We start from the raw sequence: 24,454 nt of genomic DNA, 5'->3' as shown, positions 1-24,454 counted from the left end.
TCTGGCTCAGTCCAAACCCTCACAGGAAAGCAGATTTGAATTTAGCAGCTGATCACTCAACACCCTGAAAGTCCCAATCACACCAGTGTGATCATTTGCTACAGAAAACAGCAAAGACAGACCAAACTGCATTCAAGGTAAATGAGCAGTAAGAGGAGTTTGTAGTATATTGAAGAGGATGTTTGTAGTATATGCCAGGGCAATAAAATAATACATTTGTCTATGTAAAAATAATAAAAATAATAAAAAGTCGCATGGATCCAGACACAACCGCTCACAAATTTAATACTACATAAGAAAGCGGTATAAATCAGAATTAAAATAATCAGAATTCATGCAGCTTGTGCTGTTTACACTGTCATGACAAAAACAGATGAGCCACGTATGTTCACAAAATCAGACTTGGGCCACATCTGGCTGCAGTGTGAATGTACACTCCTTTAATAATTTTTTTTCAAGCTTAGCTGCCTTTCAGACCAAAGTGTCTAAGTATTTTTCCAAACTGAAATGTCTGAGCAAGTCTAAACAAGCTTGTTCACATGCATAGTGAGTTATTTGAACTTTCACTCTCATTTAAACTTCAGAAACCCATCTGATGTTCAAACAACACATGAAACAACCTGATACCAAATCTGTACTCTTTCCAAGAGCCAGGAAAGTTCCAGAATCCAGCGCAGCGCTCTGATAGGGGTCAATGGAGAGCTGAGTGAGAAATCCATCACTGAAGCTGACCATCATTGTTACAGCAGTGCAAACTGGATGTAGGCCAAATTAGGAGGAAAAAAAGGGTGTGTGGATGACTACACAAGGGAACACTGCGCTTCGTTTTAGCACATGGGGCTGATGCTGTGGTCCACTGCGAAAAACTGCATGAACAGGACTGCAGTAATATGCTGATGGCTTGGAGGATGCAAGGGAGAAACATGTCGTCATTAATAACTGCAGAAGCCCATTTAGTTAAAGCCTCATAAAACAGCACTGACCTAGGATTGTTTCTGTCCCTAGATCTGAATGAATGATTTGTGTATAAATGGGGAATCCCAGATCAGCATTCATGTGGGATTCCTGTAAACACACCATGCAAATAAAAGGGGCAGCAGACTGCCAGTGTGATAAGCAATACTCTTGTTTTCTCATTACAGAGATGTGATCAGCACATGCTATACACACAAGAGTAAAGAAAGCTCTGCTCTTTGTACACGTGTTTGCATCTGATACAGAGACTGCAGTAATGAGAGCTCAAGATCAGCCCAAGATTAAAGGACAGTGAATGTCAAAGAGAACGAGAGACAGAGAGAGAGAGAGAATTGGAAAAAAGACAGAAAGCAGCAGAAATAAGTAACAAAAAGAGATTAGGAAATAAAATGACAAATCAAAGTATTATATATTTTTCCTAGATTTTACTAACCTAATTCATTATATATTTAACGTTTTATTTATCATTTTATTTAATTATATACAGTTTAAGTCAGCTTTTGTACAGCTTTTATTCATATATTTTAGCCAAAATAAAACAAATAAGATTTTTCCAGAAGGAAAAATATTATTAGACTTACTATGAAAATTCCTTTGCTCTGTTAAACATCATTTGGGAAATATGTAAAAAAAAAAAATAATAATAATAAAATTTAAAAAGGGGCTAATAATTCTGATTTTATTCTTATATACATTTATATACACATTTTTTATTTGCTTGTTTATATTTTTAAATATACTTATTTAATATATTTTTGTTGACTTTTGCTTTTGTCGTTATTGTGCAATTTTGGTATTGCTTTTCACTGATACATTTAGAAGAATTTATTTGTATGCCCTTGTACAAAATCTGTTATAAAATCAAATTAACATTTATATCTTAATATCAAGCATACGGTGACAGTTACTTTGTATGCTAATAAAAGCTTTTTAAACTTCATTTATTTTTGTAACCTAATCTAAAATGAAGACTATTTATGCTTTAAAAATCCCTCATAAATGAAAATTAAAGGCTCAGTTATATTCTAAACAGGAAAAAAATAAATAAATAAACGGCTCTATTAATTTCTGTTCAATTGAAGACACAAATGAAACTAATCAAATGAAAAATAAATCTTTGCAATCTTAACTAAAACAAATTACTGTACAGTTTAAAAACATCACTAAATAACATTGAAATTTTGTAACAATGCATTGTTAAATTATTATATTGTTGTTTTATCCCATTTTAATATTATTAGACATTCCTGTTATTTGGCATTGTTTAAACTTCAGTCATTTTACTTTTTAGATAAGATCGCAAAGATCTATTGTTCATTTGACGTTTATTAGGAATTAATGAAGCATAAATAGTCCTCACTTTAGATCGGGTCACAAAACTGGATGAAGTTGAGTTATTAAAGCATTTATTAACAGAAACTAATAACTATTACTATATGCCTGAATAATCAAATATATAAATGTTGATTTGAATAGTTTATTGATCATTTACTATATATGATCGTTATTTATGATCTTAAAAACACCCATCTGCTCTTAAATACAAATGATTTCTAAATAATGCAATACTAAATTTTTATTCTTGAAATATTAATCAGTAAAAAAGTATGAAAGAACTATTAAGCGCATCTTACATGCAGTGGTGGATTTAGTGATTTGGGGGTCCCAAGCAGTTCCAGCAATGGGGCCAAACAGTCCAAAATGCATGACTGGTACATTTTATCTATTCAATTATTTCATTTTGTTATAATGAAGCAAAACTATTATGACAATCATACTAAAAGGCAGAAAACTATCTATAAATAAATCTTTTTTTTATCTAAAGCATATTGTCTCTCTTCACAAACAAATTCCCACCAAATCCATGCGTCATCTCTTTGCATCCTTACAGTAGCAGTCAGCAGCACAGTGCGTATAAAGACTGAAGGAGTATTAATATGTCTTCAGCTCTGGCAGACTTGAGCAGCACAGGTGCATTAGAGGGAGTCTTTGATCATCCTCCTGTTACTGCAGGGCTACTGATACACCAGTGAGCTCTGCGGCAGCGTTGTGTGTGTGAGTCTGCACAGATCAGCCACTTGAAGGACCAGCCTCATCAATAATCTATATGCTGTAAAGCTACATGACTCAACTATTCTTGCTTATTAACAAACAAACACAGTCAGATTGCATTACATCAGCAAACATGTCACCGCGTGCACACACACACACACACTGTGCTGGAAAGCTTTTAATCTGATTTTATGGGGTCCTCGAATTCAAAAAAGAAAAAGTAGCCGCTCAAAGGTCTGCAGTCCTGAAACATGAAGCCAAATCCCAGCACTGCACAATAATGAATAGATGGGCAATACTACAATGTGTGTGCGCGTGGGTGTGTGTGTGTATGGGGATACCACAATTAAGGATGCCCCCACAATTATAGCAATACATTACATTTTGATTTTATTTGGACATTTTATGTTTGGTCCCCATAAGAAAAATGGCTCAGAGATCACACAGAAAGAAGTAATTTATATTAAAACAATTTTAAAATGCTATTATATTAAAACCAATTAAAAATGCTTTTCCTGTGAGGGCTGGAATTTAGTGGAAGGGGGATAGAAAATACAGCTTGTACAGTATGAAAATCATTTATCATTTTTCATAATGTAAAATCATTACAGTATGAAAACAATCTATGGGAAGTCCCTATAAAAACAGTTTTGGAAAACTTTTATTTAGCATTTATATGTTGCCTCTTGTACAAATCTTACAAAAAAAATTGTATTCAGATCTATATTAGTACCACTCCTAATCTATCTGCCTCAATATCGACACTTACTGTCTGCTTGGTGAAAATTAAAGCCTGGATATAACAAAAATAGCTCAAATTAAATAGCTCTAAAACTGAGATTTAGTTGATTGGCACTACATCTGCTCTTAACAGGTGTAGTAATTTTACTTTAACAGTTAATGCGTCTCTATTGGCCTGTTTGCACTGAGTGGTACAGTACGGTATGGGTCACCTTCATCTGGCTTGTGTTTCCACTGCCATAAGGGGACCAATCTTGCTCAAAGAAATGGCAAAGTAAAGCTGGTCACTCACATATCATGAGAAGCAAAAATAAATACTGGTATATAATTGTTCATTACTAACCTTTCTATGAACATGATTTGATTATAACTGTTATATACAATAAATAAATGCAACATAAATGAACACATACAGACTCTTAGTCTCTAATATGTTACCAATTAAAGAAAAACTACACACAGCATACATTTAGTCCTTATTTGGGTTCAAAAAAAGGACGCAGCATATAGCCCACAGTCAGTGTAAACCTCTCATCTGTATCTTTAATCCTTACCAGCACATGTAACCTCATGTTAGAAAGCCATTCCACCATTCCCATTTCATAATAGTCCAAAAAGAGATGATAATAGTTAAACATGGCTGTTTGTTCATGTTTTAAGTTGTTTAAAGGATTTTTTTGGTTATTTGTTTTTTGGGCTTCGCCTTTGTTTTGTCATGATTCACTCTTGCGTTTTTCCGTTTCTGAAAGGATCAGATGTCAGAAGCACTTCAATAATTACGCGCATGTTATTATCATCAGCTCAAGAAGTTCATTATTTCAAATATAGTAAGCGAGAAAGCGAAACTGCTCACGCTTTAGATGGCCTTGTAAACAAAAACAGGGCACAGGGTAGATTTCGCTCTTCTTCTTGACTTTGTGGCTGTTCATCAAGACGACTATAAGATTTGTTTAAGTTCGGGTCGACCATGGCTTTTTAATATATGTATATATTTTTATGGTGTAATGTCTCGCTGTGTATATAAAAATGTTGCTGCCTCTGTCTTCATGCTTCTGGGTTGTGCAAGAGCTAGTGATGTGTCTCTGTAAACCAATATCGTTCAGTAGCATGTCTTGCTTAGCCTTTTGGTACCCTTTTGTTATGCTACCGTTTGGAAAGGGTACCAAAAAAAGGGGGTACAGTATGGTTCGCTTTTTGGTACCTTTTGACAGTGAAAATGGCCGCAAAAGCGTCCTGAACCATAATATACCACTCAGAGGAAATGGGTCATATTCTGACCTTCAACGCAGGTGCGTAATCTTGGTGTACTTTTTGATGCTCAACTTACTTTAAAACCCCATTTTAAACACTTAAAAAGTACTGCTTTTTTCACCTACAAAATATCGCAGCCCATCCCTTTATCACGCCTCATTTAGATTTTTGTAATTCTCTGTTTGGGTGTTTGCCAGCCAATTCTCTTAGGACATTAAAATATATTCAAAATTCAGTTACACGTGTGTTGATACGTCGTCTAATTCTCACATTAACCCTGTACTTCAACAGCTACACTGTCTACCCGTTAAGTCATGCATTGTTTTAAATCCTTGATTTTAACATATAAAGAAGTTTGTGATTCAGTTCCCAATTATATTTATGTTTTGGTGTCTGTATCTTCTTCTTCCAGCTGTTTGCACTCTGCTTCGGGTATTACTTTGTTTCCGTCTCGTTGCAAACTCAGCACAATAGGAGGTAGGACATTCTCTTACCATGCACCCAAATTATGGAATGCTCTACCAACAAACATCAGGAGGGCCACTTCCCTGGACTGTCTTAAGAAATTACTTAAAACTCACTTTTTTATTTAGTATTGCTTTTAATCTATGAGTTTTTGTCATTTTTAATTATCTGTGTTTTAATATTTTATGTTTCTCTATTGTGTTTTTTTTTTATTCTGAGTCAGAGAAAAGAGCATTATAAGCAAAACTTATTAATATTAAATAAAAAATGGAAAATGGAAAATGCATTGTGACCATTGTTTTAGTTTACATCCCTCAAAATGGTCAATATGAAAGCCCATTTCAGCTTAAGAGGAAAACCGGTATTTGTGAAACAAAGTTCCAAATAGTAATCCAAATGTTAGGTTTTAAATTTGTAATGTGAGAATTCAATTCATATAGTGACACAGTCAATCACCCAAAAAACAATATAATAAAACAAGTTCAAAATTGTGATGCATTTCATTTGTGATATACTGTCAGTTTTGATTTGACTAAGTTTAACTGTAAACTGTTACCATAACGCAGCTAATGCAAAGATCATGAAAAGATAATTATGAGAACCAAAAAAAAAGCACAATTTTGACTCTAAACAGTGAGAGAAAAAAAAAAAAAAAAAGGTGTGTTTGACCTTTAGTAAGCTAGGCTGATTATTCATTAGGCTATTTATATTTCCTACACTTTGTACTTCTCGTACAACTCTGCAATTCCAAAAAGCTTTTAATGATAAGAAGAGTTGAGATGACTCATCCGTCTTCCCATTGGACTCACCTTTGCCACTTTGTGATTGGCTGCTGTCTCATGTGAGGTATTCTCCAGGCCTTCTTTTAGCTGGGTGAGAAACAGGTCGTAGCCCTCTGTGTTTGAAACATCCACCTTCTCCATGCATGCATACAGCATCTGCTGGGCCTACCGGAATATAAGAGGAACATTTTATTTCATGGTTACCGCCTTTTAAATTTCAGACACAATATAGATGTGCAAGCCATTCATCTAAACACAAAGCAGAGAACTCATAGGAATAGTGTTGAACATCACACTCAATCCAATTGCACCACATCATTTCTGTATTTCCTCAATTGGATATTAGAATATATAGTGGATATCTGATCTAAAAGGACCAGTTGTATAGTAGGGATGGGGCGGTATAAGAGTCTGAGAGTTTGATAACAGAAAAAAACAGTACAAAAACAGTATAATAGTATTTATAATATGTAATGGTGATTACTGCTCTAAAATATGTTCTTTTTTAATGTCTGGGTAAAAAACAACAATCTTTTTTCTTATTGAATACAATATATTTCAAGTTAAGAAACTTTTAAAATATTTTGGAACAGTAAACATGTTAGACTACATAATTAAAAAGAAGATTGATTGACTTCTGCTGTCTTCAATAGTTTCAATAACACTGACTTCTTTACAACTTAAAGGGTCACAAAACACCAAAATGCATTTTTTGGGATGTTGACAGACATCAAACATTGCTAAAAACACTATTATGATGCATATATTTCACCAAAAAAAGTATAAATTGGATGTTTTTGCATAGTCGAGCAAATTTGTTCTTCCGGTTTAAAAATAAATTTTGAAGGTACATCATGGCAATGAGATCATTGTGTAAATTCCAGCGTGGAGATTGGCTGTTTGTACCAGCCGTTACAAAGTGACATCATTGAGTTTTTAGCACACCTGTTCATTAAGTCATAAGAAAGACTTGAATCGAACCAAACAGCGTGCACTACTGTGAACGGGATGCAACTTCATTAATATGCATGATATAGTTTCGAAGACTCTTTTTACCTGTTACAGTGTTCAGAGAGAAGCCACGTTGCGTTGCCAACCGTAATTCAAACAAGTAGTTAAAGAATTGTTCAAAGACATGGGTCATCGGTGTTGTTTATAAATGTGTTGCAAGTTTGTAAGTAACATTTAGAACCAGAGAGCTTTTCGAATGTGGAAATGGTGAAATCCAGATTTGCCACTTGTCTTCTTTTTAAAAAAAACTCGGTTCCAGTTGGTGTATATTGTCCCGTCTCTAAAGATTTGGTAAGTGTGTGATCAATGTTCTTTGTTCATGTTTATTCAGATGGCAAAGTTAGGTAGTATTATCAGCAGTAGTAGTCTTTCTGCTTTTAAAGACATAACTTAATCAAAATGATTTAGTTACTAAGTTTACAGAAATATCACTACAATATTATAGACTGAAAATCCTCCACTTCCACACAGCTCTCAGACCTGCTGCTCTCCGACTCACTAGCTGCGTCCCAAATGGCACACTATACACTATGCACTCATGCACTATGTACTTATGCACTTACACACTCAACAGGATAGTATATGTATGTAGTGTCGTCCCAAATGGCACACTAATGTTTTTTTACTAAAAGGAAATTCAAACCGTTTCCCTGATGACGTTAGACGGTTGCCAAATCAGTGAAATAAACGACCGACTTATCGAATAACACCTGCTGTGAGTATAACCGCATTCACCATCGGGAGGCGCTATAATCACTCTCGTAGGAGAATTTTGCTTTCACACTCCAAAATAAATAAAGTTATTCAACATGTGTCCCTTCTGCTACGTGAGCAAACCTGCGGTCGTTGAGTGCGTGAAGTGTCCATCATTCCACACTTCATTTTAGCGGCTGAATGAGTGCATCATCCGGATAATTAAAGTCCACTTATTATTTTTAGAGTTTTCAGTGTGAACACACTACTTACACTATTTATACTACAAAATGGCGTAGAATAGTGCATAAGTATGCGATTTGGGACACAGCTACTGTCTATCTCAGACAGTGAGATATCTCTATCTGTGTTTGTGTTGCCGCTGTAGTGCATGTAATGAAACACCCCTTTTCATGCAAACCCTTCCCTCTTTGGACACTGGACACTCCCACCTAAACAAAGCTTTACTCAGCCACTTTTACTGACTATTTTTTCAAACAAGAGCTGTGAAAACATCCTGCTCAGACATCTTTGGATATCCTTCTTTTTTTAATATAAAGCAAGCCACTGAAGTGTTCAGGTCTACAGCATGCTTTTATGTTTGTGTATACTGGAAGTTATTTGCTTTTCAAATTTTTGCTGAATTGTGGTCTGACCAGTAGCTTTTGATATGAAGATTTTCTGTTGGAGATACTCTTGCCCTAAAAACCTGAATAAAAACGTCAAATAAATTTTTTTTTTTAAAAACATGAATTGTTTTTAACAAACCACAGTAAACCTTGAACCAGTTATTGTCCCATGCCTACATAGGAGCGATGATGATGTCTGTCTACTACAGTAAGCATTACTGTCCATAATACATAGCTATGTAATGAACTTTACATCAATAAAATGAGAGGTTGTCATTTCAATACAATTAAGCCTGATTTATCCTCTTGCGTCAAGTGTTTGCCGTACCCCACGGTGAACACCTTGCATGCAGCCCACGCTCCTGTGATTTATACTTCTGCCTTCTGTCTATGTTGCTCTCGCAACAACACTTCTGAAATGCTATTAGTCAATGGGTTTTCTATGTTCCACTCTGTCAAGTATCTTTGCCAGTGTTTCAGGCTTTCATCTGAAATGTGTGCAATGCTACCGTAGCACTATCTAAAACAAGCACTCATTCAAGAAAAAAAGGGGGGGAAAACACCAAATGCTCATCAACTTAAATCAAACTAAACAAAACAAAAGTGACTGGCCACTGGGTTCTCTCCTTTTATATGGCTCTTAGCTCCGCCTACAGTTGCCAACACTACCAAGCCAACCAATCAAAGATTGTGCAGTCTATGTCATTATCATGTGAATTTACATTTTTTTGAGAGATATGCATGAAGGTACTTCCTGTGTTGTCATTCTCCTAGCTTGTTGCATGCGCAAGTGAAGATTCTCTGTAAACTAATATAGTGGAGCAGCAAATCTAGTAAATTTAGCTCTGGCATCATACTGTTTTACTTTTTAGCAAGAATCATGTGACAAGAACCAACCAGTCAGCTTCCCAATTTGTACGGAATGTACACAGTAATAACGGTAGATCAATTACCTCAGACAAGCGATTTAACAAAATCAGATACAGATACGCTCTCTGTGATTATTATTTGTGTGCTGTAGCTACTATGCTGTAAAATTCTGTGCTCTGCATCTTATAGTCTCATTAAATTGTTTTGCATATATTTTTTTCTTTTTTCTTTTTTTTTTTTGGAAAACGTATATTAACAGTATTGGTTCGGTCCTCTAAAATGACCCAGTGTCAATTTTCTAAATGGAAAAATCAATTGCCCACCACCGGTTAAAGGGGTATTCTGTGTCGGTTTGAATGCATTTTATGTGCATGATAGCAATCCAATAAAATGTATTTTTGATTATCTCTGGAAGTGGTAGAAAGGGGACTAGTCCAAATGTTTTAGACCCCATAAACACCTGTGGTCGGCTGTATAAACTGCTTGGTTAGTCTTTTTTTTTTTTACCTTCAACATTTTATTGTTAGTTACAAAAAGGCCGAGTCCTCTAATTTGAATCTGAATAAAAAGCACATCAGCAGAAAGAACATAAAAAAAAAAAATCTTTTGGTTCCACCTAGAGATGTTTCTGACTATTTATGTGTGCCAAACTCATACTACAGAAGCAAAACACTGTCCTAGAGCTTAAAAAGACCCAATAAAAATTGACTATTTAACAATCTCTGTCTTATCTATTTTACAATACTGATTCAGTAAAAAAAAATTATTATGATGATAAATTATGCCATTTAAAACATTTATTATACAGCTCTTGGGGAAACAATGCTTTTCTTGATAGTTTAGTGCAATTTGGTGACTGTATAAGTCACAAGTGTAGGCTGCAATCAGACATTTTTCTTTTAATTATAGAATTAGTATTTTAACTTGTAAAAAACTAGAACTAGTGTTTTGTCTAATCGTTGTTTTTTTTTTTTTGTAGTTTACTTTTTATGTACATCTAGACATTTGTTTTCGTACAACACGGACATTTAGTGTTGTACAACTGATATGTTAGGATTTATTCTGCAAGAAGAACAGCTTAAATATACATTATCCCTTACCTATGGACATATCTGCTTCCAACAATGTGATGACTCATGTTTACGCTTCAGTTCTCACATTTCATAGTGCACTTTATGAATGGCCATTCTGGACAACAATAATTTGAGTAACATGACTCAGGCACTTCAGTCTAGTACTAGGGAACTCCCAAGTTAACTCATGTGACCCTAGCTGAACAGATTTTCTCCCATAAGGACCAGCTCATTGCCTGAAGAAGTATGTTTTGATATCAATGGCCTCTATTGTGTTTAAGGAAATAAAATCTCAGAGAAACGCACAAGTAGATCAAAACTGGATTCCCAGCATTGGAAGAATGCTACTTGTATCACTGTTTGATGTTTATTTCTGGTCTCCATAAAAAAGCAACACAGACAACAGATAAATTAAAGTTAGTGTTTGGCCACTGTGGGTTTTTAAATGCTGATCTAAAAAGCTCATTCAGATGTCTTTCAGATTGCTTTTAATGCTTACCAAGATATTATTAATTTATTCATAGAAAAGTTAAGTATTGTATTTTTATATCCGTCATCTACAGTTTATAGGGGTGCAACAGATCATAACTGATCAGTGATTCGGATAAGAATCCACGGTTTAGAACATACGTAACCTGCAGATTAATCCTAAATTTGTAACAATCACAGAGAGATCGCCTCTCGCATCATTCAAATCACATGTATGAAAGCATTTAGGCTTTCCTGTTCATTAAAGGTGTTTTCTGTCACTACTTGTTTAGTCTACATTAATCCATTCAGTGTAAGCGGCACGAATAATCATTAAAAGATCAGGATCTCAACACTCACGTAACAAATTATAAATGAAGGTGATTTACATTCGTTTATTAATCCTTCGAATCGCTGCATTAAAATCTACATTTAAAAAACTTAAAAATCAAGAGATTCAGTCTTTAGTTTTTGAGTTAGTTAGGAAGTTACAAAACAGTCAAATAACAAAAAGTACTAGTATAACAGTTTATAGTTTAGATAAAACCACTGATGCTTATGTTAAGATTAAAATCACGATGATGTGCATTTAACGACGCTCAAAAATAGAAGGCAACAATTGCATTATTTAACCAATAACCAGCCATCAAAATATGACACTAAATAATTCTTCAAAATGATCCATCTAGCAATGAAACATGAAGTTTTATGAGTGAATAACTGAATAATTAACTGAAAATGAGACAAAATATAAATATGGGTTGTACAACTAATAATGTTAGATTTCTACATTTAGCGTCATCAGCAACAGTGGATTTTTTTTACAGCACTAAATTTTTTACAATTTATTTTTATTCAGCTGATTATTTCATTTAACTTTTTTAAAGAAATACAGATTTTAAGTTCTGTTTGTTAAAACCAAAAGTGTCTTGCAGTACTGTTTTTTTTAACAAATGGAAAGCAAATGTCATTTGTCTCCTCCTTTTTATGACAATAATGTGATCCAAACCGTGACATTTGTGATGTTACACTACTAATGTTAATAACGTCAAACTCATTCTACGTTGCTGATTTGGTAAAAAATTTTTACCAAAATTAAATATATTTTTATAGTATAAATATTGATTTAGCAATGATGTTGTGTACATATAATAATAAAAAAACTAAATTAAAATATGTAATTAAATTTATTTTACAAAAACATTTAAACAATGCAAGGGGTCTGTTACTAGCCAAATTCTACAGAACTAATAAGTGGACAAGATATAATCTAGCATAAGGCTGACAAATACGTTTGACTCAAGGGGTAGACACACATGAGCCTGAATGCTGAAGTATTATTAGCAGTCTGATAAATCTTGTTTAGCGCAACCCAAATTGGACATCAAAACGCATGACAAATCGACCATAAAGCATAATCAACATCCATAACTGTATCCAACTTTACAACCTAAAGGAGAAATCAAACATGCCTTATTAATCACCATGTAATATTATGTCAAACACTAAAAAAAAACAGCACATAATTAAATATTTTATTTAAATAATTTTATTTTTGCATCAAATACAGACTATTTGAGTCTTAACTTATCTTGGGTTAGTGTGTCCATCATTATTTGTGTGCCTATGTGATTCACTGGTTCTTACACATCAGCATATGTGGACAGGGAGTGGTGAGAGCCAGGAGTTTTGTTTTCAGAGTGTCCTAAGACACAATGAACCAGTTTGTCTGCATAGCACTCTTTGTCAGACTGGTTATGCGATCACTATATCAACAGGCGCTCTCAAACAACTAGTATTTTGCAGCATTGTAATGTACACCTCGTGTTAAGAGAGTCCTTAACAATAATTCATGCCGTTCAGTGATGGATGAACCAATGTAATGTGTGTTATATGTCAGACTACACCACACTGATGACAGGACAAGTCTGACCTGTGTGACCTGTGCTTACACATGCACCTCAATGACAGTCATGATGAATATGTAAAAGGTCCTGTGAAATTTAAAAAGTTTTTTAGGTTTTAGTATCAGTATGTTTTAAAGTGGACCTATTATCCCCCTTTTACAAGATGTGAAGTGAGGTTTCAATTTCAGTTTTAGCTCAAAATACCCCACAAATATTTTTTGAGTTTTTAAAACTGCACCATTTAAGGCTTTGAACTTAATTGTGCCATTTTAATGACTGTCACTTTAAATTCAAATGACATTGTGCTCCCAGCTGTCCTTTCAAAAGGGGGCGGAGCTGCAAATGCCTATGTGTCAGCTTAGTTACAGATTCAAAAACAACACTAACCTCCAATGCTAATGAGGGAGAAATCAACACTAATGAGTGGGACTTTCCCTCCCTGATGACATTTACAGAGAGGAAATGTCAGAGAATTGCTGCAGACTGTTTTTATGAAGTGTAATTATAAAAAACTTAATAAATAAATGCTTACCATTAGAACCTGATTATATTCACAGACTGTTGCAACACAATTGTGCTTAAAAACCTTATGAATATGCTTACTGCACAACAGGCCTCTTTTGAGGATATCTTGTGTCCTCCAAAACAGACAAAATTAACGTTTAGAGAAGATAAAACAATCCAAAGCCAGCAGTTTGTCACTTCCGCCTTAATGGAATACTTTTTTTGATTCCACCTCATACAAAAGTTTCCTCATAGTTTCTAATCAAATTTTGACATATTAAATGCTTAAGATGCTTCTCATTTGCTTTGCTTTTGATGCACCTGAGCTTAACCACTCTCGGTGGTAACAAACAAAAGTAGGCGCTACTCTATGTCCCACCCTGTTTCAGATTACTTAAAATATCGAACGAAAAAAAAAACATTTCAAAGCACTTCATGAGAACTTTAAGATAGCATGGCTTTGAAATAAATATGAGATTTTTTTTTTATACAAGAAATGTTTTCTATATAAAAAAAAAAAAAAAAAGAAAATCATTTACATTCTCTTTAACCACTTTATAGTTGACTGACTACAATAACTATAATAACCATTCATGAAGATTATCTCCCCCCAAATCAGTAAACAGTGCAATTCACAATCCAAAGGAGTGGCCCATACAAATCAGTCCAACGCTTCCCAAGTCAACCAATAGTGAGACGTTGGGGTGTGGCTACTGTAGCAGGCAGGCGAAGCCAAATGGTGTTCAGCCAACATTAGACTATGATGGAAATTCATCTTCACTTACAGCAGTCAGAGCCAATATTGGAAGCTTTTGCAAAATATGCAAAGGCAGTAAATGGTGTAAGAATTATGGTGTAACTATAGAGAAGATTGTGCAAGAGGAATTTGGTAAAAAATTTTCAAATGAGACACCTAATTTGTGAGGTTTCTTCTCAACAGGTAACCTAACCTCAAGGTTTTACCATGTAAACTCTTTAAAGTCCCAACATACTCGCAACAAAAAGTGGTTTTAAGCAAAATAACTTTAAATTCCACCAGCTCTCAACAATGTTCATCATTTTTACATCTGAACACTGAACAGAAGAAATTAATCAGAGATCATTTCCAAGTCAAAGGCGGCAGAGCCTCAGAGCACACACACCAATAGCATGTTCAAAAGAATTTCCCAAACAAAGCAAATTATTCTACCAAGTTCTCTTGCCAAGCTCCTTTTGGAGAATAACATTGTCCAAAATGACATCACAGCCATTTGCTTTTATGTTCTGCTTGAAATGTTTGCTTTACCATCAAGCTCTAAACAAATTAAAGTGTCAGAAGGAAAAGGTTATCTTAAGAACGTATCTTTATATAAAAAAAAAATCTTTATTCGTATCTTTATGGAAAAGGGCAATTCCTTCTCTAATGATTCTGTATATAAAATAGATTGCAACAGTGGAAGTCTGCTGGGGCTCGAGCTAGAAACTGAAAATAACAGGTATTGACAAGAATGTGTTCAAATGCTGCCAAATTAAAGCAATTTAGACAATTAAGAATTTTTAATTGTTGCTATTACTACTACAACTATCTTGTTTTAGGGCTGGTTCTCCTTGGCTCTGAACTAAAAGCAATTCCAAGCATTTGTTCATCCTGAATAACTTTGTTTATAAAACAAATTACTTTTAAGATGGCAGTACTGTCAAACTTTAATTCTGGTTTAAACGTAAAGTTGAAAAGATGTATTTGACTGAAATAGGGAAAAACCATAGGTCGAGAATCATTTTAGAATACAGTCCCTCATAATAAGAGGTAGTTACTTTCTACAAATAGCCCGCAATAGTCAGCTTCATTTTTTACAACTATTACAGATGTTTTGAAGCTGTAAACTTTAACTACACTACACTCTTTATACACTTTTCTCAGACAGGCATTAAGATTTTCACACTTTTCTCTCGTTTAAACACTCTGAAAGTTCAAACCTTCGTAGAAAAATAAGTCCAGTATATGAAACAAATGATCAAAACCATTGGATCTTCGTTCATTTATTCCGCAATGGTGACCTACAGCTGCATTACTGTCTTTAGCATGTCCAGAAGTTCAGCTTTTGTGTGATGTTTAGCATCTTACTCTGCCTTTTGGGTGCTTCTGCAGTTGCCTTTGACGGTGCAGAACATTTCATCGGCATTATGAGGAGTAAACTTGAAAACATATAGTACAGCGCTTCAGAATCACACTGCTAGTGATCAAAGATTTACGTAAAATTGTCAAGTTGAACGCATTCTGTACTGTACAGGAGACACGGCATGGAGGAGATTGATCGAAAGTGGTCTACAGCCAGTCAAGATTAAAATATTTAAAAAAGTCAAATTGTATGAAAAAAAATGTGTAAAACTGCGAGGCCACAAAAAGTGATAGCGATGAACCACTGTAATATCGATTCCCACCCCTACCAATAAATACAATGTGCAGTCCAGCCGTGACATGAAAGCCCTGACAACATTTATCAGCTGTAAGTCAGACTGACCATCTGGAGTGATAGACTCAAATTACACATTTAGTCCTATTTAACATTATAAAAATGCATACTTAGATTTCACAGAAATAAATATTTATCATCCTATCAAACAAAAGAGCACACAAGAAAATAATTCCAAGCTGCTTAAAATGCACCATTGCTCACCTTTGTACTGAGATGGTCAACCTACAACCATTTACTGTTAGTGGTCAGGTAAAGCATAGCCAACTCGCAATCGCAATGCTATACACAATAAATCAATATGCACAATATGCCATGTATCTTACCTCAGTGACGGGCAGCTCCAGCTGGACCATGTCTTCTGGCTTGGACACGGGGGCCTGGAGAGCCGTGTCCAAAAGAAGGATCCCATTCAAGTCCTTCCTGCAGCCAACAGCATAATCGTCCACAAACAGCACCTTATCCACAGCTGGGAAGTACTGACACCTCACCCGGCCTCCAGGTTTAGCTGTCACAGAACACACACACACACACACAAGGAGAGAAGCTGAGTGATCATTAATGCATAAGGCTGAAGCTTTTCTACATTAGTTCAACAAACATACAGATCAAACATATTTGTTTATTTTTATTGCCACATCAGCAACTCATAACTATTTCAAGGAAAAATGGATATACATTAGGGCTGCTCGATTATTGGAAAAATCATAATCACGATTATTTTGGCCATAACTGTAATCCCGATTATTCAAAACAATATAAAGTTAAAATCTAAATTAATCACCCTCCTGTGAATAATACATTTTTTTATTTCCCGAATGATGTTTAACAGAGCAAGGAATTTTTTGCAGTATTTTCTATAATATTTTTTCTTCTGGGGAAAGTATTACTTGTTTTATTTTGGCAAGAATAAAAGCAGATTTAAATATTTTAAGTTCAATACTATTCTCCCCTTTAAGCAGTATTTTTTTTAATTGTCTGCAGAAGAAACTACTGTTATACAATGACTTGCCTACCCTGATAAAGCCTTTGAATCGCACTTTAAGCTAAATGCTTGTATCTTCAAAAATATGTAATAAAATATTCTGTACTGTCATCATAGCAAAGATAAAAGAAATTATTAATTAGAAATTAGTTATTAAATCTATTATGCTTAGAAATGGATTGATTTTTCCGTTAAACAGAAATTGAGGGAGAAAAAAGGCTAATGATTCTGACTTTAACTGTATATATACAGTTACTTTCCTGAAGCAAGCTGTGCTTTAAGCATCGTTCTTCACTGTAAGAAAAAAAACTTTAATTATAGCTACAAAAGTCCTTCAGTCAAAAGCAGTGAGTGATTTTTTTTGCTTTTGTTTGATCAATATGATAAAAACAGTCGGCAGCAGGAGTATTGTACGCTGTCACTTTGAGAACAGTATGGTTCTGATATATGGTTTCACTTTTTTGTCTTTTGATTCTCAACTTGTTTGTTTATTACATAAAGAGGGTTAATATGAATAATCAATAAACACCGCGTTGACACAAATTTGCATGAGCTTGACCATTGAAGCAGTCACATTAATGATGAGATCAGACTGCATGATTTTCAAAGTAGTCGTGTCACAGATGTTTTCACACTGCATGACTATCTGTGCTAGCGATTTTTGTCACTGCTTTGTTTCAACTGCAAGATTAATCGGCGACAGGGTTTCACATTGTATGACTTTACAACAGGAAGAATTGCAGACAACTTTGTCCAAACTAGGTCTCACAACCAAAATCAAGTATATATTTTGTTATTAACTATATTATATTAACGAGAAAGAAGCTTTTAATGGGTTAGAAATTGTACATATTTGCTTACCTGGCTTTGACGGGAATTAGCAATTTCTCCTCAACTTTCTTTTTTCACCCGGTTGTGATATTGCTCAAGAAACAGACATGGTGCTCCTGCCAAATTTCCCTATTTTTCGAGAGGGTGCTCACTGCAGAGCCATTTGAGCAGAGCTGAGCTCCAGCGAGGGGGAGCATAAGCTCTCGCTCCTCCTCCTGTAAGCTGTTTTAATGCGTACACCAACCCCACCCCTAACCCTACCCCCAGTGACATCACTCATAGAATAAGTGCAAAAAAGGTGGAGCTCAAGCTCAAGCTCCCCCTCGCTGGAGCTCAGCTCGCCCAAATGGCTCTGCAGCGAGCACCACCTGTATTTTTCCTCCATTTCTTGGGTCAAAATAAATGGAAAATGAGCGCTTTTAACTTCTTCCTCAACCTCCCGCTGGCCTGAAGGCACCCACACTAGTGAATCTTGCCCTATCATTGACTGTAGGTGATCGACAATGTTATTTTCAGTCTAAACTTATTTCACACAGCATGATTTGAATCGTCAACAGCTCCAGATATTTAGCATGCCAAATATCTCACAGGCATCGGCGAATGATCAGCGATTCTCTCAGATGGCGTTTATGATAGTTCACACCGTGTGATACTCGTGTAAATGAGCAGTTTTGCCTGTGATTTCAGGCTTTTGTCTGCAATTTGTCAAAACCTGTTGGCGAGTCAAAATCAGGGCTAAAATCATGCAGTCTGAACTCGGCATTAGATGACTTTAAATGTGTGTGCTCTGCTCGTCTCTGAGGTGGAGCGCATACACACAACAGCATGCGATTTCTTTCGCGCTTTTAAAAACATGAATGATTCGATTGCACATCAATGAATGATGCACATTCCGTGCTGCAAAAGTTTCATTACAGTACATGCTTTCAGTCATTTTTATATGAAACTGAACTGGAAATGGGGCGGTATATGATGTAATAATCGTTTATTCTCGATTAATGTTTTTCATAATTGTTAGAAGCCAAATTGGAAATAGAAAGTGAATTTTCCATTAATTGCACAGCCCTAATATACATAAAAAGATATTACATGATAAAAATTAATTCGTATTACAATAAAGTTACTTAGACAAATATAGAAATAGAAATAAATAAATAAAATTAACACAAAAATCTATTCAAAGTTAAATATGATTTTTCAGTTCAATTTTTGATAAATAACTTCAGATTAATACAGATCAAATAATGCAATGTAATGTTTTCTGTTTTGTCAAAAAAAAATACAAGTCAAAGAATGGCATAATAAATGTCTGGCATAGTAGCAATGCTTAAATGAAAAAAACTAATCTTGCATTTTTATATAACACTTGATAATGAAAATAAACTATTTCCTTAAGGCAGTAAAACAATACAGTTAGCATTTAAAGGAGTGGCAGAGTAAGAGACTGCAGTCTATTTACAGACTGTTATTATGTCTTATAATTGCTACAACAATCACATCCACAATGCACACTAACATTCAAGAGTTTGGCTTCTTATCGCTTTTCTTCATCAAGGCTGCACTTGTTTGATCAAAAATGCTGTAAAAACGGTAATATTGCAATATTACAATTTAAATAAACCTGTATTTTAATATAAAATTAATATGAAATTTGTGTTTATAGACGTTTATATGATAACTGATAGGCTGACCGTTTTAATTTCAATTTATTAGAACTTCCTATGTTAAGCTGCTTTGACACAATTCATTCATTAATTTTTTCAGCTTAGTCCCTTTTTTAATCAGGGGGTCGCCACAGCGGAATGAACCACCAACTTATCCAGCATATGTTTTATGCAGCGGATACCCTTCCAGCTGCAACCCAGACACTCCGGCATTCACACACATACACTATAGCCACTTTAGCTTTACTTTAACACACTCTACAGATTTGTGTAAGATTTTATTTTTCAAGGCTCAATAAGGACTGCCCTATCAGACCAGTGCTGCCTTGTAACAAAATTTTTATTTGTCAGCGACTATTTGTCAATTGGATGCAAATACAGTCTTAAAATCGCGAAACAATTTGTGCTTTTAAGTCTTTGAATGCTACCTATTTGTGAAGTCGTGAACACCATATTGCTTTTCGAGTCCTCTTCTCTGATTGGATGTTGTGTGGACATAATTTCTAGTTTCCATAACTTGGTAAAAACCAGTACAGTGAAGAGACGACAGCATGACAGCCACATCAAATTTTGAGGCTTAAAGAAAACATCCGTTTCTAACATTGTGGAACCACCACAAAAAAAAAATTAAGTGTTGTTTTGCATAGTTTGCCGTCACTTTTAAGTCAGCCAACTTTTGTTTTGCAATAAAATACCTGCACATTTTCTATACTGCTATATTTTAAATATTAATAATACTGCTAAATATTTTTTAAAAATTTAAATATTTAAATTCTAGATTCACAGACATTATTTTGACACGTTATTTAAAATATGTGGCTAATAAATAGCTATATATTATTATTATTTATTTTTATTTATTTTTTTTTTTTTTTTGGTGCAGGGCCTGTGAAAATTTTGGCAGGGCAAGTAAAAATCTGAACCAATCAGGCCAGCAGAAATATCCTTAGAGTTGAACCCTGTTTTTACGTTTTTTTTTTTTTTTTAGGACAACAGTATCTCCAGCATAAAAGATATCCAAAGATTTTGTTTTCAATTGTTAAGAAATTTAGATTTTTGAAACAAATGAAAACAGCAGAAGTCATTGATTCATTTGAATTATTCAGCCTGACATATTTATTCTTCTAAAATATTTTAAATGCTTCTTAAAATAAAATATATTGTGTTCAAGAAAGAAAAAGTTGTTGCTTTTTACCCAGACATTTAAAAAGAATATATTTTAGAGCAGTAATCACAATACTGTGAAACCGTGATATTTATATCCAAGGTTATCATACTGTCAGAATCTTATTTACCGGCCTGTATGAGGGTGTATGACGTCACCAGCATGTTGACACAGGACACGGTCCCTGTCACTATAGTTAAAATTGTTTATTTCTCTAGATTTTAACATTCTTCAAATATTTGGAATAATTTAAGCATTAAAGTCAGCAAAATATATAACACTGTTCTAGTGTTTTTTTTTTTGGACAATATTCAAAATACTAAATGTAGAAACATAAGTTTATGTGTCGCTTATGATTTATGTGTTCGTCACTTTAATTTTTAGTGATCTTTTTTTAACAATATGGTACATAAGAAATGTTTGCAATGTCTCTAACAAACAACTGAAAACGATCACAAAAAATTGCTTAGAGTATACTAATAAAAAAATACTGATCTTTTTCTGATCACACTTTCATTTGAACAAACTTCTAGATTATTCTCTAACACCACATTAAGGAAAGTGAGAAATTTCACTGGCATCAGTGTGACATTCCAAAATGTTCTGTTTCTTTTTACCCAAAAGTAAAGTTAAATATCCTAACATGCATAAATGAATGGAGCCAAAATGGCAGGTTTATTGATTAGTTAAAAACAATAAATAATATTTAAGTACAAAACATATCAAAATAAAGGCTGCAACCACAGGCATCTCTCTACAAACACCAGGACAAATGATAAAAGAGCAACAGCCAATCCACAAATCTGCGAAGTGTTACTCTCTCAATGGTGAAAAAAGGAAAGACCTTTGCAATCAATATTATCCATACAAGCATGAGATCTGTGCAACTCCCTGTGCCAAGAGAATCCCTGCTAAATAACTTTATTGCAATTTCAAATAGACATGTTTGAGCATAAAATCCTCTCAGACTGATTTTCAATCAACTCAAGTCTAAATAAATATTTCCACAAACATTGTTAATTTTCGATTAACTGACATCAATAAATAAACAGATGAAAGGTGAAAATGTCAGAACAATACGTGTAAAACATATTACACTATTGATTTAACTGCTGCTGCTTTGCTGGAAATAATTCCAATTAGACTCTGATGGTCAGTGGCGATTTCAGGTAAAACCTAGACAAATTGCAACTTTTACAACCTCAGCTGTAAAATACAAAAAATCTTTAATGAACAATATTTCATTTGGGCATCGATATCGCAATGTGTGTATCTGCAATAGTCACATCACAGGATTAGATTATTTATGACAGATTAATAGATAGATATTATAATTTTATCATTATTTATACAACGATGACCATGCTGTTTTACATTAGATTGCTTAATTTCTGTACTTAAATACTGTTAGACTCTGAAGAAATTCATAAAGCACTGTTTATTTATTACTTTTGATTGTAAATTATTATAATTTATGCAGAAAAAGACTCCCAGTTGATCCAAGCTAATGAAATCTTTCCAAGTAGAGCTTTTTAAATCCTCTGGTGAAATTATATTCACATTGCATTATATATCGTAGCCAAACAAATTTTTGCAATGTCAGATTTTTCCAATATCGTCCAGCCCTACTTAAAACCTATGAAAGAGTTTGTACATAAAGTGGCTTTACAAGCTACATTCACAAATGGTTAAGCATTTAGACATTTGACAGATGATCTTCGAAGACTTTAAACAGAAACCCGTTAAAGGCCCTTATTGTCCAGCTGTACTTTAATTAAAATGTTAAGCTTTAGATTTATAGATGCAAACTCATTTTGTGACAGTTAATGAGCCGGACATGAGCAGTTTATAATATAATAACAAGCTAATCCATATTCATTAAATGTTGCATCTGTTTTTAAAGGAATATTGAATGAACCTCTAAAAAGAAAAGAGTCTGTTCAAAGTATTGGCTTACTGGTTATTACTGCTCCAGGAAACAATGCATAACTACATTGTAATTATGTATGCTTAAAATTGCGTATTTAACAAACAGATTTACAGATAAACACGCGAATACAGGCTGACAAGGTCAATAACGTGCATACTACAATAACAATACCACCAGACACACTTACGTCCAAAATGACGTTTAACAACAAAACGTCAGAAAAAGCACACAAGCCTTCCCAAACTACATACATCCATGTTCACAAAAAGAAGAAAAATAAACATGAATATTCATGTTATGCGCAAATACTCTAACGTTAGTCAGCTGTCACCTGTCAAGGCTGACATAACCAGAAGCAGTGTTACTGATCTGTAGCAGGCAGGCTAGGCTACCGCTAAGCTAACGTTAGCGTGATTAGCTAAACCTCTGTCAGCTAAATCAGATCCAAAAATCAATAAAATGTTTACTGCGACAGTTAAAACATATGTTATTAAGCACTACATATCATTTGAATTTAGTGCTATAATAGTTGGATGTCAGTGGCACCAAGTAAGAGAGATACACACATCTAAACGAGGGGGTATTTGCTAATGTTTAGATTAGCTTTAGTGCCGCTTTACTCTAAGATCATATCAGACTTTGGTTCGTGTCTTGATTTAGTTTTATTTGACATAATTAACAAGTGACATGTAACGTGGATGAACTGTAATGAAATGTTCACAACGCGTGGATGCGTAAATAACGTGGCAATGTTTACAGTTATCCGGCAGAACGGCACATCTAAGAGGCCCTAAACGGAGAGGATCATCAGGAGGCCCAAAGACTGAGAGGGATGACTGTCAAAACAACTCCATCAAGAGTGCGCGATTATTCTCACAAAACCTTTTATGTCATCGCATACACCAATCAACAGCCATAAAAGTGGGCCATTCCCTTATAGTACTTAGTCGATGTTAAAACACAATATAATAGAAATGACAATTATTTTCATACAATCCTTCAAACTAGAATTGATCGCACGAGCTTTCCATCAGCAAGCCCCAAAAGAGCCAGAGCATTTTGACACGGTCCTCCTTTGGGAGTCCAAATAGAGAGAAGTGATTACCACCACAACACCGCAGCGTCAGAAGCATCTATCAACATCATTTTGACACTCTCCTCCTCCATCATGAGTAAAGAACCTTGCATACTTTAACGTTACACCTCATCTACAAAAAGATCCAGCGGTGATGTGATAAGCTATGATCTAGACCGGCCTGGATAACCCTGTCCGAGCCGCAACTCACCGTGCAAAGCCGAGGCCTGTAAAATAGCCCCGGAGGTGCCGTCGATGACTTTGATGCTGCCCCGGCTGGTGACGGCCAGAATGGCGTTGAGGGCCGGGTGGTAGGACAAACTCCGCAGGCCCTCCTCGTCGCAGCGCAGGCAGCCGTCCCTCAGCACGACCCAGTCCGGCGAGCCTGGCGAGGCCCCCGCCGCCGCCGCCATCTTCCTGCTATCTTCCCTTCCTGCTTTCCCTCCTCCTTCAGTAGTTCGTACGTGGACGCGACTCGACGAGAAAATGATAAAGCTGAATCCCGAAGTACCGCTGCGCTTCCACTGCGGGCTCTAAACCTCCTCCCGATACCGCAGGAGCAGCGATTCACCATCAGCGGAGCGGAAACCAGCGGCTCCTTCTGCTCACACACTCAGCAGGGAAACGGAACTGGCGTAGTCGCCTTGCGATCGCCCTCCAAGCCTCCAGGGGCGCTATAGATAGATGGATGGATAGATAGATAGATAGATAGATAGATAGATAGATAGATAGATAGATAGATAGATAGATAGATAGATAGATAGATAGATAGATAGATAGATAGATAGATAGATATTTTGAAATGGAGACACATGGATAAAAATAAACTACATAAAGTATTTAGCTTCAATATAATGTAAAACAATTGCAGTAATCAACAACTGAAGTGGATCAGAACCTTTAATTAGAAGTTACTTTCATAAAACTATT

At 35.0% G+C, this 24,454-nt stretch overlaps 1 protein-coding gene across 22 annotated transcripts in view; it reads right to left on the bottom strand.

Annotated features, from left to right (window-relative positions):
* The window catches only part of birc6 (baculoviral IAP repeat containing 6), a 156,255-nt gene extending 132,079 nt beyond the window's left edge, over positions 1–24,176 (bottom strand). For all 22 annotated transcript variants that reach the window (XM_009293036.5, XM_009293039.5, XM_073928501.1 and 19 more), the window contains exons 1-3: positions 23,736–24,176; positions 16,201–16,382; positions 6,294–6,431 (exon numbers count right to left, since the gene is read on the bottom strand). In XM_009293036.5, coding sequence (XP_009291311.2) covers positions 6,294–6,431; positions 16,201–16,382; positions 23,736–23,937 — 522 coding nt within the window. In that variant the 5' untranslated portion in view covers positions 23,938–24,176. The remainder of the gene's footprint in view (positions 1–6,293; positions 6,432–16,200; positions 16,383–23,735) is intronic.
* Between the last annotated feature and the right edge of the window lie 278 nt (positions 24,177–24,454).

The sequence above is a fragment of the Danio rerio genome, chromosome 17 (genome assembly GCF_049306965.1).
Source record: "Danio rerio strain Tuebingen ecotype United States chromosome 17, GRCz12tu, whole genome shotgun sequence".
NCBI classification, from domain to species: Eukaryota; Metazoa; Chordata; class Actinopteri; order Cypriniformes; family Danionidae; genus Danio; species Danio rerio.
Note: the sequence above shows the minus strand (reverse complement) of the source record. Positions and strands in the feature narration are given on the sequence as shown.